The sequence below is a fragment of the Oncorhynchus gorbuscha genome, linkage group LG17 (assembly GCF_021184085.1).
Source record: "Oncorhynchus gorbuscha isolate QuinsamMale2020 ecotype Even-year linkage group LG17, OgorEven_v1.0, whole genome shotgun sequence".
Lineage (NCBI taxonomy): Eukaryota > Metazoa > Chordata > Actinopteri > Salmoniformes > Salmonidae > Oncorhynchus > Oncorhynchus gorbuscha.
The window spans coordinates 8418408-8431990 of record NC_060189.1 but is presented as its reverse complement, the minus strand read 5'-3'; the positions used below and the strand labels follow the sequence as shown (position 1 = coordinate 8431990).

General features: G+C 43.7%; 3 protein-coding genes and 1 non-coding gene across 7 annotated transcripts in view; 3 read left to right on the top strand and 1 right to left on the bottom strand.

Annotated features, from left to right (window-relative positions):
* Positions 1 to 2856, top strand: part of dync1h1 (dynein, cytoplasmic 1, heavy chain 1) — a 48035-nt gene extending 45179 nt beyond the window's left edge. For both annotated transcript variants that reach the window (XM_046307728.1, XM_046307727.1), the window contains exons 70-75: positions 443 to 657; positions 970 to 1123; positions 1396 to 1538; positions 1773 to 1941; positions 2123 to 2247; positions 2473 to 2856. In XM_046307728.1, the coding sequence (XP_046163684.1) occupies positions 443 to 657; positions 970 to 1123; positions 1396 to 1538; positions 1773 to 1941; positions 2123 to 2247; positions 2473 to 2601 (935 nt within the window). In that variant the 3' untranslated portion in view covers positions 2602 to 2856. The remainder of the gene's footprint in view (positions 1 to 442; positions 658 to 969; positions 1124 to 1395; positions 1539 to 1772; positions 1942 to 2122; positions 2248 to 2472) is intronic.
* Positions 802 to 871, top strand: LOC124002331. Its single transcript, XR_006832984.1, has one exon. It is a non-coding gene; the product is annotated as a small nucleolar RNA SNORD50 (small nucleolar RNA).
* A 341-nt stretch (positions 2857 to 3197) lies between the features above and the next one.
* Positions 3198 to 5749, bottom strand: LOC124002260. 2 transcript variants are annotated; one of them, XM_046309633.1, is made up of 6 exons: positions 5686 to 5749; positions 5390 to 5497; positions 5034 to 5101; positions 4810 to 4884; positions 4220 to 4315; positions 3198 to 4129 (listed from the first exon to the last, which is right to left on the bottom strand). In XM_046309633.1, the coding sequence occupies exons 2-6, from the start codon at positions 5427 to 5429 to the stop codon at positions 3566 to 3568; spliced, it is 843 nt and encodes a 280-aa protein (XP_046165589.1). In that variant the 5' UTR covers positions 5430 to 5497; positions 5686 to 5749; the 3' UTR covers positions 3198 to 3565. The 2 variants fall into 2 exon arrangements, with proteins under 2 accessions (XP_046165589.1, XP_046165590.1); XM_046309634.1 differs by lacking the exons at positions 5390 to 5497; positions 5686 to 5749 and adding an exon at positions 5192 to 5361.
* LOC124002259 (WD repeat-containing protein 20-like) lies at positions 5704 to 13582 on the top strand. Of its 2 annotated transcripts, none has more exons than XM_046309632.1 (4): positions 5704 to 6036; positions 10122 to 10304; positions 10533 to 11363; positions 11447 to 11678. In XM_046309632.1, the coding sequence occupies exons 1-4, from the start codon at positions 5767 to 5769 to the stop codon at positions 11534 to 11536; spliced, it is 1374 nt and encodes a 457-aa protein (XP_046165588.1). In that variant the 5' UTR covers positions 5704 to 5766; the 3' UTR covers positions 11537 to 11678. The 2 variants fall into 2 exon arrangements, with proteins under 2 accessions (XP_046165588.1, XP_046165587.1); XM_046309631.1 differs by adding an exon at positions 12458 to 13582 and having other exon boundaries at positions 5705 to 6036; positions 10533 to 11825.
* The last annotated feature ends 1 nt before the right edge of the window (position 13583 follows it).

Here is a 13583-nt window from a genome sequence, read left to right as displayed (position 1 = left end):
TTCCAGTTCCAACTCCCAGCTGTTGATGCATCCATCCCTCCCATCCACCCCTCAATCCATTCACTTATCCCCTTCATCCATCCTTTGGTTACAACTGATTTTTCCTCAAGAGAGCCCCAGAAAATGTTTTCACTTCTATAGGTCCTCCTTAAAGAAATATTGCATGGTCTCCCTTCATTTTGTTGGTACTGACTTGTTTTTGTCAGGTGTTGTTTTACTGTCTGTCTGTCTTTGACTTTATGTTGTAATCCCTTGTTTTTGATTGTGAAACACAACAACCCTTTCATTAACACGTCTATGAGGATGAGGCAGTACAAGGCTATGTTCTTGGTCCACCGTTGATATCTTCTTCCCACACTCCTCCCCCGGGCTTGTCTCCCCTCTTCCACCCCTCTCCCCTCCTCCCTTACCCCTCTCCTGCTCCCCTTGCTGGCTGCTTCAGGCACTGACATGATGGGTAAGATGCTGAAAATGCAGATGTTGGAGGATGAGGATGATCTGGCCTACGAAAAGGAGACTAAGCGCGAGCGCACGGCGTCCACCTCTGCTGAAGCCCAGCCCGCATGGATGCGCACGCTGCTCACCACCGCCACCAACTGGCTGACGCTCATCCCGCAGGTGGTCAACCACCTGAAGCGCACCGTGGAGAACATTAAGGTAAGGTCCCGGCAACGTCTCATCTGGTCAGCCTGGGATCTGATGAGCGTTCTGATGCCTTTAAAAATATATATATTTAAAAAATATTCACAACCTACACACACTGCAATCTCTCTTACATAATGCTTTTTCCACCCTTTATGCAGTAAGTGATGAATCTATCCCAAACCTGATTTCATGTGAATGAAACTCGTATGGATCTGACTTCTGATATGCAATTCAAACACTGTGGGTGTCTTCAAGGACTATACAGGTGAAAATATCTTGTTTAATCAACTTCTATATATTTAATCCCCCCCCCCACACACACAGGATCCTCTGTTCCGCTTCTTTGAGCGTGAGGTGAAGATGGGCGCCCGCATGCTGCAGGAAGTGCGTCAGGACCTGACTGATGTGGTGCAGGTGTGCGAGGGCAAGAAGAAACAGACCAACGACCTGCGCACCCTCATCAACGACCTCGTCAAAGGTTCTCCTCTCATTCTCTACACAAGATCATCTTCGTTTCATTATCTAATATGGTTACATCGTGACAATGTGTGAGGATTACAGTAATAGTTAATGGCCCAAATTCTAATTTAAGATCCATGTGTGGTACTTTGTTGTTTTTATACAAGTCTTCCATTGACATCAATGGATGTTTCTACTTAATGGTCAAAAGTTATACTCATGCAACTCGAGTTAGGATTTGGCATGTAGTTTCTACAAGGCTTCCCAGTGCTAACGGTATGTCTCGTTCAGGTATCCTGCCTCGTAGCTGGTGTCGCTACACCGTGCCTGCGTCCATGACTGTTATCCAGTGGGTGGCCGACTTCAGCGAGCGTGTCAAACAGCTGCAGGCCATCTCCCAGGGAGCCGCCAGCGGGGGCGCTAAGGAGCTCAAGGTGCCTTCATCTGACCTCTTATTTTAAAGGGGTTGTTCATCTGACCTATATTAAAGGGGTTGTTCATCTGAAGTTGTCACTTTTTAAGAGTTAAAAATAAAGCCATCCCATTAATGGGTGCTTTGCAATTAAATTATACCATAATTGACCCCGGGAACTTGACAAGGTATTGGACTCTAAGCAGTAGTGTTACCAAAAACTCTCCACCAACTCTGAGTGTCTTTTCCTGTCCAGAACATCCATGTGTGCCTAGGCAGCCTGTTTGTCCCTGAGGCCTACATCACGGCCACTCGTCAGTACGTGGCCCAGGCCAACAGCTGGTCCCTGGAGGAGCTGTGTCTGGAGGTCAACGTCACCACCGCCCAGGGGGCCGCGCTTGATGCCTGCAGCTTCGGCATCAAAGGTCAGCTCACCAGTCACTCTCATCTATATTAGTATACAGTACCAGAAAGCAAGAATTAACACCAAAGCTACTTTTAATAGTTATGGTCTGGCTGTGATCCTCCAGGGCCTGGATTATTTATCCATCCAGTATACATGATCAACCCAAGTGACCTTTACGAATCCCTCTTTCTCCCCGACAGGTCTGAAGCTGCAGGGAGCCACCCACGGCAACAACAAGCTGTCTCTCTCCAATGACATCTCCACGGAGTTGCCACTGACTCAGCTGCGTTGGGTGAAGCAATTGAGCGCCGAGAAGAAGCACATGGTATGTCTGAGCCACGTACAAACGTGAAACTTGAGCACAACGCTTTCAATATCCCCTCGGGGGTATTGCTAGATTACATATCAATTTTCTCCACAGATGCTAGACCAGACCTCACAATTCCGTTCAATAGATGGTTCATAGAATGTTGGGCGTTTGTTATTCTCCAAATACCATGAACATTGTACTGTTAATAACCACTCTCTTGTATATCCGTCATTCCCACAGGTCACTCTCCCGGTATATCTGAACTTCACCAGAGCTGATCTCATCTTCACCGTGGACTTTGACATCGCCACCAAGGAAGACCCTCACAACTTCTACGAGCGTGGAGTGGCAGTGCTCTGCACAGAGTAGACTCTGGAAATTATTTTATTCATCATTCCTATTAATCACTTATTCCTAGTGTAGTCCACAGGGTAATGTAGTCAAGTAACTAGTTGGAGAAGTAACATTAAGTCATTGGTAAGTGGAAGAAAGTCTTGAGTAATGTGGTCAGTTGGATTGTGAAAGGGAAGTTGGAAAGAGGTAACAATTTTTATGAAGGATTCTGTATGTTATGATGGCGTAAATGACATGGAAAATAAAGTATCAATGGTTTAACATGGCTAACAGACTGGGTATAGTTTGTTTTTGACTATGGTCCATGATCTTTAAAATGCATAGCAGCCATATTGCTGTTTATCTATCTTCAGATATGAGGGGCTAAACCTGAGCATTTTACTTCCACTGTGGGATTAGATTCATCGTTCTGCATTCTGTAGGCTGAATTACATGCACACTAGCCCCTTTGAATGTGGAATTTTCTCAATAGGATAATTGTTCAAGCCTCTCATATCTACAGACGATTCTGAAGTTTGCCATTCTCATTTGGAATGCACCCAATGAATTGACATTGAGGGGAGCTGTCTGGAGAGATGCCTTGTAATAATTAAGGACTCATAAAAATGTAGTCAATTTGGTAGTACAGCTTTATTTAATAGTCTAAAGCAAATCTGTCTACCACTACCATACAATAGAACTAGCCAAATATACAGCACCAATGAACAATATAGCAATGCAAATTAATATGGAATGTTATTCTTTACATGTGTGAGACTTAAGTTATTAAATTTAGTGTAAAAAAAAAAGTGCATCTATGTGAAGAAATAACGTGACACATTCTCCTAGTTAACTTGCATAGCCTTAATACATTGTTATCACCTAGTCTACTTGTTCTGCAGAGAAAGGTCAAGTGTCCCCGTTTTTCCAGTGTCATGACCCTGTCCAGAAACGGCTCCTAGCCACCTGTGTAGATAAGCAAGTATAAGCAATAGTGTCTCTAGGCTAGGGGGGTGTTTCTGGTCATGGACCAGCTCACCTCAGGAGGAGAATCCCCAGCCTCCATTTTGGTGACACACTGCTTCTTCCTGTGGTAACAATCTTGTAGTGCCTCTGTTCCTGGAAGACTTAACTTCCTTTTGAAGACACCCCTGAGGAGGATAGTACTGTCGGGAGATTTCTCTGGTATCTGGACTTTGGGGAGCGAAGTTGCTGCCCCCACAAAAGTGGGAAACGCAGGTGTGCAAGGTGAAGATTTAGTAGTGAGCACTGAGTCTGCAGATGTCTCTGCCATAGGGCCCCGCCCCTTGCTGTGGCTGCAGGATGACATGGTATCCATGTGGCTGCATGTCCATAGCTCAGAGTCACTTGCTGACTTCATCTGGACATCAATGAGATGAGGCTCTGTTGGACCACCACTTTTGATCACTTCTTTGAGGATGACAGTGGGATTCTTCCTTCTTTGGCTCCTGCCCCAATACCTGCAGCTCCCCTGCCTCGGTCGCCTGGGGCCAGCTATAGACTCGTCCGAATCTTCTGAGCTCCCGTCATATGGGTCCAAGGACTGAAGCGAGACGGGTATTTTATACTGTTAAGTATAGTATGAATGTAAGTGATTTGCTCATCAATGCTTGTGAATTGCAATCCTACTTACCAAAGAAAGCCACGAATATCGTCCCACCGGCTTGTGTGAACATGTTAGCGTCCTTTGAATGGGTTGTCTGCTCTCTGCCGCACTACTTCCACATCCCTGATCAGAGTAACATTGTAGAAACTAGTTCAAGTTCATAACTTTAGTCTGGTAACTTTGATACAAGTTAACCCTTATTTATAAGGTGAGGGCATGCTAGTTCTTGGTCATGACTCAGTTCCATTGCACAAAGTTGTTTAAGAGCACGATGCTCAATCTGAACATTGACATGAGTCACTATAAGTTTTTGGAAGCATAAGGGACTTAACTTTCATCAGTAAAAAAAAAAGTTCAATTGATACACATTGATAGGTCTAGTGTTCCCACACAGTCATATCTCCATGTTATTGCGCTTGTTTACGGAAGATGAGAGGCCACCACCTGTGCGTCAGTGTAGCGGAAGTCATTTCGTGGATGAATGCTGCCTATCCATACAACAAAGACTGCAGTCTTTCATAAGGGTAGAGTTTGAGAGTTAACGGCATGCATGTTCATTATTGTAGACTGCCTACCATAACACTGTCAGTCAAAAGGACATACAATGAGACTATTACCATGGTGCTGGTATCAGACCATCTTGGACTGACATCTGATTCGGAATCAGTACTGGACTCCACTTTACACAGCTCCTACAATAAAATAGGGGAAGAAAGAAGAGCTATTACATATTACTCACCTTAAAGTTGTGTCACAATAACGTTTACCTATGCTACAGGCGTTGACTGACCGTCTAGAATATACTAAATGTGCATACAACTGAATCTTTGAATTTCCTCACCATGTATTTGAATGCAAGCTTATCCATACTACTGGGGCCACTTTCAACAAGACTGTCATCAGGAAAACCTGCGAATAAAATAAATCCATATGTATATTTTATAAGGTAAACCATCAGTAGGCCTAATTAGTTTCTGTCATCCCAATTCATAACGTCACCTCAATTGGCCTTCTGTGATGAAAGACCCACGTTTTTGTAAAAACATTGGTTAAACTCTTCACGTTTAAAAACAAGGTTTTTCTATAGAAACGCACGTCTATTCGGATGAAAACATAATGTGCATAAGTCTATATGCATTTGGTTTACATTGTTCACTACCATCTGTAAACACTGACACTCAATTCATCCAAAATTACCTGGAATTGAGTGTTGCTGCTGCGGGTTCGTTGTCGCCATGGTTCTTTGATTGACCACCAACTTCACAGATTTGGGCAGGTGCGCCTTGTCAGCATCTCAGCTGACTGCTGTGAATTGATTGACTGGTTTATTAGTTTTCATTGGTTCATTTCAAACAGGTAATTTTACCTTCATGCCTCGTTTACCAAGGAGATAAACGTGAGTTTGCCAGTATTAAACCTCAATTGGAACAAAAAACATGTTTTAATGGTTCTCATCTGTTCAACCCCTGTCCATTTGAATAGGTCACACTCACTTGCGCGAGTCGACTCCCAAGTTACCCATGAACGGTGATGCGCATGCTCCATGCGTAAGATCCGGGCTCGAGGAAGGATGAATGTTATTGTTCATTTTAAAGATGGCGGCGGAGGGAGGAGGGAAGGAGTTGAACGAAATTAAAACTCAGTTCAATACACGGGAAGGCGTCTATAAACTCCTCACTCACTCCGAATATAGCCGCCCCAACAGGGTGCCTTTTAATTCCCAGGGTTCAAACCCGGTCAAAGTCTCCTTCGTCAACGTCAATGATCAGTCTGGTAACGGTGACAGAATATGTTTTAATGTGGGCCGGGAACTGTACTTCTACATCTACAAAGGCGTTAGAAAGGTTGGTAGCTAAACATTATTATGACAGCTTACTTATAATTCATGTGTCTTAATTGATGACCACAGGTCAGTGTTGTCCAATTTTCATGGTGTATGACTAATGCACAGCACTGTGTCCTAATAGCACCACCAGTCTGTTCTCATTGCACAGTCCACCTCGTCCAAAAGTGTTGTGGTATGCACAGCGAGCCAGCTAGCAGACTGGCTAACTCTAAACCTAACGGTGACTGTCAGATGTAACACCTAACAACGCACCATGGACATGGTGGACATTTGGCTAGAATCCCAAAATTGGCAGTGAATGCATGCTCGTGAAATCACAAGTGTGACCCCTATTTGTACTTCCACTTGGGTGATGACTTACAGTGCACGGATGCCCTGTCTGATGTGACCTAGGAAATCTAGCCTTGAAAGGTGTTAAGCTAGCTACATGACTGCTTAAACAACAGTTGTGGTGTCAAGAACAAGGTGTTGTTTGTGAATTAATTTGCACAATTACTTCAAATTTACATACATATGAAGATGTTATATAACCCGAATCGAAATCTGCATACAAGATTTCCATTGAATGGTTTTGCATTAACTTCCAATGATGTGTCGGTGTGGTGACAGGAAGTGCTTCCTGGAGTTCAGTCAGACAGAGGGGCATCTTAGTGAGTGAGTTGCTGTGAACTTTTGGACATGACAAGTTGATAATGCAGGACTACAGGTGCTTGATCCTATTTTCCTCAGTGTGGCAGATAGTAGATCAAGTCTCTAGTTTTTCATTTATTCCAAGTGTGTAAATAGATCTAAACATCTACAATATTCACAAGGACTATACAGGCGCATAAATTCTATTTTGCTCCGTTTATCAAAACATGTCAATAATCCACTGACTGGCTTTCTTGATGTCTATAGTATTCTCTCTGGTATGCAATCTGGTTTCCCCTCAGGTTATGGATTGTGTCACTGCAACCTTAAATGTCCCTTAACCTCTTTGAACCACCCTTCCCGGATCCGGGATAATTGTCATCAGCAACGCTGAATAGCATAGTCAAATAATATTACTAGAAAGTATTCATATTCATGAAATCACAAGTGCAATATAGGGAAACACAGCTTAGCCTTTTGTTAATCACCCTGTCGTCTCAGATTTTGAAATTATGCTTTACAGCGAAAGCAATCCAAGCGCTGTGAGCGCTTGGATTGCGTTGTAAGCGTTGTAAGTTTATTGATAGCCTAGCATTATGTACACTTAGCATCAGGAAGCTTGGTCACGAAAATCAGAAAAGCAATCAAATTAACCATTTACCTTTGATCTTTGGATGTTTTCACTCACGAGACTCCCAGTTACACAGCAAATGTTCCATAAAGATTATTTTTATACCCAAAATACCTCCATTTAATTGTCGCGTTATGTTCAGAAATCCACAGGAAAGAGTGGTCACGACAACGCAGACGGAAATTCCAAATAGTCTCCATAATGTCCACATAAACATGTCAAATGTTTTTTATAATCATTCCTCAGGTAGTTTTTAAAATATATATTCGATAATATATCAACCGAGTGTGTAGCTTTTTCCATAACAGCGGGAGGAACAATGGCTGTCTTACTCAATTGCGCACCAACTTACTCTGAGAGCCCCCACCTGTCCACTTACGCAATGTGATCCTTCACGCTCATTTTTCAAAATAAAAGCCTGAAACTCTGTCTAAAGACTGTTGACACCTTAGGGAAGCCACAGAAAAGGGAATATGGTTGATATCCCTTTAAATGCGCAATCGGGATGCATAAGAACTGAGAGACTTCAAAAACAGGGGCACTTCCTGATTGGATTTTTGTTAGGTTTTAGCCTGCAATATCAGTTCTGTTTAACTCACAGACAAAATTTTGACCGTTTTGGAAACTTTAGAGTGTTTTCTATCCCAATCTGTCAATTATATGCATATTCTAGCATCTGTTCCTGAGAAATAGGCCGTTTACTTTGGGAACACAATTTTTCCAAACATAAAAATAGTGCACCCTAGCTTCAAGAGGTACCTTAATGATGTCGTCATTGCCCTTGATTCTAAGCAATGTTGTGCTGCTATTTTTATTGAATTTGATAAGGGTGACCATTCCATTCTTGTGGGCCGGCTAAGGAGTGTTAGTGTCTCTGAGAGAGGTAGTTAGTAAACCTAGCCAAAGATCCCTCAAAGAGTGCAGTGTATAAAGTCAGAACATCTGCTGTCTCAGCCACTGCCTATCACCAAGGGTGTACCCCAAGGCTTGGTCCTAGGCCCCACGCTCTTCTCAATTTACATCAACAACATAGCTCAGGCAGTAGGAAGCTCTCATCCATTTATGTGCAGATGATAGTCTTATACTCAGCTGGATTTTGTGTTAAATGCTCTACAACAAAGCTTTCTTAGTGTCCAACAAGCTTTCTCTACCCTTAACCTTGTTCTGAACACCTCCAAAACAAAGGTATTGTGGTTTGATAAGAAGAATGCCCCTCTCTTCACTGGTGTGATTACTACCTCTGAGGGTTTAGAGCTTGAAGTAGTCACCTCATACAAGTACATGGGAGTATGGCTAGACCGTACACTGTCCTTCTCTCAGCACATATCAAAGCTGCAGGCTAAGGTTGCATCTAGACTTGGTTTCCTCTATTGTAATCCCTCCTCTTTCACCCCAGCTGCCAAACTAACCCTGATTCAGATGACCATCCTACCCATGCTAGATTACGGAGACGTAATTTATAGATCGGCAGGTAAGGGTGCTCTCGAGCGGCTTGATGTTCTTACCATTCGGCCATCATATTTGCCACCAATGCTCCTTATAGGACACTTCACTGCACTCTATACTCCTCTGTAAACTGGTCATCTCTGTTTACCTGTCGCAAGACCCACTGGTTGATGCTTATTTATAAAACCCTCTTAGGCTTCACTCCCCCTATCAGATATCTACTGCAGCCCTCATCCTCCACATACAACAGCTGTTCTGCCAGTCACATTCTGTTAAATGTCTCCAAAGCACACACATCCCTGGGTCCCTCCTCTTTTCAGTTTGCTGCAGCTAGTGACTGGAACGAGCTGCAAGAAACACTCAAACTGGACAGTTTTATCTTAAACTCTTCATTCAAAGATTCAATCGTGGACACTCATACTGACAGTTGTGGCTGCTTTGCGTGATGTATTGTTGTCTCTACCTTCTTGCCTTTTGTGCTGTTGTCTGTGCCCAATAATGTTTGTGCTGCTACCATGTTGTGTTGCTAGCATGTTGTGTTGTCATGTGTTGCTGCCTTGCTAAGTTGTTGTCTTAGGTCTCTCTTTATGTAGTGTTGTCTCTCTTGTCGTGCTATGTGTTTTGTCCTATATTTTATTATTTAAAAAATAATCCCGTCCCAGCAGGAGGCCTTTTGGTAGGCCCTCATTGTAAATAAGAATTTGTTCGTAACTGACTTGCCTAGTTAAATAAAGTAAAAATATATTTTTTAAATGCTAAAAAGTGTACGTTACCGACATACCCTAACTGGAATATACCATATTGGCCTATGGTTGGAATAGGCCTATGCAGAAACAGCTGAGCTGTCTGGAGACACAAGAGAACTTTCCCACTCGAAAACTTTCCGATCTGCTGCTAGTAAACTCACTGTGCCCCTGAGGCATTTTGAATAAAGCACAAACTTAAAAGGCTAGAGTTGCATGCCCTGGTCTGATTCTTTATGTCAGTATTGTTCATAACACACCGCATCAAGCCCCCCCCCCCTACATTGTTATGTTAGGCCTTTATTTCAGGAAGATATTTTTTTAAGGGTGTCTTGTTGATGTCCTCTGATTATTACAATTGATTGTACTGTAACACAATTAACTATTGACTTCAAAGGCCGCGTCATAGACCTAGTTACCACTTCAAAAGGCCTTTTGTGTTTGCTGTCATGTTCAAAGCATTCTGTGTCATCATGAGCACTCTACTCAGGTTGGCTTCGTTGCTTTTGCATGCCACCCTTGATGCTTTGATCTGCGATTTGACCAGGAGCCGAATACACACAACACTGAAAAGATTAGGGCAGTAATCATATCTCACTTTTTTTCTTTTTTTTTTGTACTCTTTTCTTTCAGGCGGCTGACTTGAGCAAGCCTATCGACAAGAGGATATACAAGGGAACACAGCCCACATGTCATGACTTCAACCACCTGACGGCCACGGCGGACAGCGTCTCCCTGCTGGTGGGCTTCTCGGCAGGCCAAGTGCAGCTCATCGACCCCATCAAGAGGGAGACCAGCAAGCTCTTCAATGAGGAAGTAAGTTGTCATGAAAGTCTCCAAATGAAATGTAAAGGCACATAAAGCTGTGATTGGCCAAGACCACCATAGATTGGGGTAGAGAGAGAAAGGGTGTTTAGTTACTGACTTCAAATGTACATTTTTTTGACATAACTCAATGAAAGCCATTGTTTCTTACATTTGCATTTGAACATGTTTTGTTCCTTCTCTCCCTCCTCCCTTTCTCTCCCAAAATGTTTTCCCCAGAGACTAATAGACAAATCCAGAGTGACTTGTGTAAAATGGGTGCCCGGCTTAGAGAGGTTGTTCCTAGTCGCTCATTCCAGTGGAAACATGTACTTGTACAACGTAGAAAACACGTGCGGCACCACGGCGCCTCACTACCAGTTGCTCAAACAGGGCAAGAACTACTCGGTGCACACGTGTAAGAGCAAATCCACGCGCAACCCTTTGCTCAAATGGACGGTGGGCGAGGGAGCGCTCAACGAGTTTGCCTTTTCACCCGACGGGAAGTTTCTGGCGTGTGTCAGCCAGGACGGCTTCCTTCGGGTCTTCAACTTTGACGCGGTGGAGCTGCACGGGACCATGAAAAGCTACTTTGGGGGTCTGCTGTGCATGTGCTGGAGTCCGGACGGAAAGTACATTGTCGCGGGGGGCGAGGATGATCTGGTGACTGTGTGGTCGTTTGTGGACTGCCGGGTTATCGCGCGCGGTCACGGACACAAATCATGGGTCAGCGTGGTGGCGTTTGACCACTACACAACCAGCGTGGAGGATGCGGACCCTATGGAGTTCAACGGCAGCGACGAGGACTTCCAGGGCCTCCACTTTGGTCGCGACCGGGCCAACAGTACGCAGTCCCGGCTCTCCAAACGCAACTCCACAGACAGTCGGACAGTACACACCACGTACAGGTTTGGCTCAGTGGGCCAGGACACTCAGCTGTGCTTGTGGGACCTCACAGAAGATATACTTTTCCCCCACCTCCCGCTTTCCCGGACAAGAACACACACCAATGTGATGAACGCTACCAGCACCCCGGCGGGAGGTGAAGTCGCTGGTGACATAGTGAACAATGTGAGTAATAACCCTAGCACGAATGATAGCGGCGCCAACACCCCCAGTAACTCCCTCTCCTCTCCCCTGCCACGCTCCAACAGCTTACCGCACTCGCCAGCTATGACTGCCAACAACAAGAGCAGTGCCATCGCCTCGGGTGTCAGCAAGTTCGCAACGCTCTCCCTTCATGATCGCAAAGAGCAGCACCAGGAGACGGACCACAAACGGAACCACAGCATGGGTCACATTAGCAGCAAGAGCAGTGACAAGCTCAACATGCTCACCAAATCCAGAACAGACCCTGCAAAGACTCTGGGGACACCGCTCTGTCCCCGCATGGAAGACCTACCCCTACTAGAGCCTCTTATCTGTAAAAAGATAGCACATGAGAGACTGACTGTCTTAATATTTCTTGAGGACTGTATAGTGACAGCTTGTCAGGAGGGATTTATTTGGACATGGGCGAGGCCTGGAAAAGTGGTAAGTTCTTTTTGAATATAATTTAAGTTCTGCATAATACCCATGCATTTCTCTCTGTGGTTAGTTTTGGCACTGCAAGGATCCATTTTGAAAACTTTAGTATATTTGTGGACATTTTGGACAGCATTGTGTTGGGATCTCCTACACATGCAGTATGTCACATCTCAAATCGGTCTGTATGTGTGTGAGTTTTGTGTTCATCTGCCACCCCATGCAAAGCCCATTACATTTTCAAAATATGAATCATGGTTAGACACTTGTATAATGTACAATCAAGTCACCTGGTGGATAAGTAAGTGCACTTAGGCAGCCCTCCTTATCAGTGGAAAGAAGACATTGATCACAACCGAGGGTGTTAGTGTGCATCGGTTCGAAAACAACCATATTGACTCATTACCATCCCACAATGCACCGCAGCATAACCAAGCAAGACCTCTGCCCGCTCACCCACTACACAGATTCTTTCAGCTTTCTACGTTAATCCATTATATTCACTGCATCATGCACTCACTAACTGCTGTGCAAAGGCCATTTGAATGCAGGAAAGTGGTAGAAGGAAGATGGGGGGTGGTGATTCATTTGATGCTTTGAAAACTTTCCCCAATGTCAAATATCCTTGTTTTCCTTTCCAGGGTTTGTCATCCCAAAAGCAAGCAGTCTCTCCCAGTGGAACGATAATATAGCCAGCACTATTTCTGCTGCTAAGAAACCTGCATTACACCAGAGCCTGGTGCTGCTCTTCACCCCACAATGCATTGCAAGTTTTTTTTTCCTTTCTCTTGTTACTTTTTCTATTCTCTCTTTCTTTTTTGGTTATCATTCACATGGTCTAGATGGTAGAAGTATTCTAATACAGAAATGGAAAGGGTGTGGAGACATTTTGGACAGTGATTCTAATGTATTTTCTGGATTTTTTAAAATGTTTTTTTTGTCTCTTTTCGCTCCCACATCTGGACTTTGAGCTTGGCTTAGTTAGATGCAAACCAATCAAATTATGCTTATGTTTTAAAATGAGAGTTCACCCAACTTTCATAATTCCTATGCAAGTGGTCCATGGACCAGGAGTGACTGCCACCAGCCGCTACAGTAACGTAATGGCGTCCCATGAGTTGCTCACCAACCATAGTCTAAAAACTGCACACAAAAATCCATTTGTTTAGCCTTTATGATTTTGAAGATGTGCACTGTCAAAAGGTATCAAAATTGCTAGTGTCCCAACTATTTTCTTGACCTAGCTACAGACGATCACAGGTTTCAGTGTGCCTTGCCTTCCGTTCAGCAGACAGTCTCAGTCATCGTAGGTGTGGTTTTTTTGCAGTCACTCCTGGCTCATAGGCTGCATTCAAGGTAAGAAAAAAGATTTACAAATGAAATTTGAGTGAACTAACCCTTTAGCATCCAAGGATTTACCTCTAACCAAATTCTTTACAAGTGTTTTATTTATTTTTATAGAATCTCCCCATTGAGAACTTTGCACAGATTTTGTTAAAGTGACTGCAAAAACCACACCTATGATGACAGACTGTCTTCTGAATGGAAGACGAGGCACACCGAAACCTGTGATCGTCTGTAGCTCGGTCATTACTAAACAAAAATATAAATACAACATGAAACGATTTCAACAATTTTAATGTGTTATAGTTCATATAAGGAAATCAGTCAATTTAAATAAATTCATAAGGCCCTAATCTATGGATTTCACATTACCGGGAATACAGACATGCATCTGTTGGTCAGATGCCAACAAACAAAAAAAGT

What these genes read in the sequence shown, in the direction of transcription:
- LOC124002259 (XM_046309631.1), top strand. Translation starts at nt 5,767, where the DNA reads ATGTTATTGTTCATTTTAAAGATGGCGGCGGAGGGAGGAGGGAAGGAG. An exon ending in TCTACAAAGGCGTTAGAAAG is followed by an intron (nt 6,037 to 10,121) that starts GTTGGTAGCTAA and finishes CTTTTCTTTCAG; the next exon opens with GCGGCTGACTTGAGCAAGCC. An exon ending in GGGCGAGGCCTGGAAAAGTG is followed by an intron (nt 11,826 to 12,457) that starts GTAAGTTCTTTT and finishes TTTCCTTTCCAG; the next exon opens with GGTTTGTCATCCCAAAAGCA.
- LOC124002260 (XM_046309633.1), bottom strand. Translation starts at nt 5,429, where the DNA reads ATGGCGACAACGAACCCGCAGCAGCAACACTCAATTCCAG. An exon ending in GCAGCAACACTCAATTCCAG is followed by an intron (nt 5,102 to 5,389) that starts GTAATTTTGGAT and finishes TTTTATTCGCAG; the next exon opens with GTTTTCCTGATGACAGTCTT. An exon ending in GATATTCGTGGCTTTCTTTG is followed by an intron (nt 4,130 to 4,219) that starts GTAAGTAGGATT and finishes GTCTCGCTTCAG; the next exon opens with TCCTTGGACCCATATGACGG.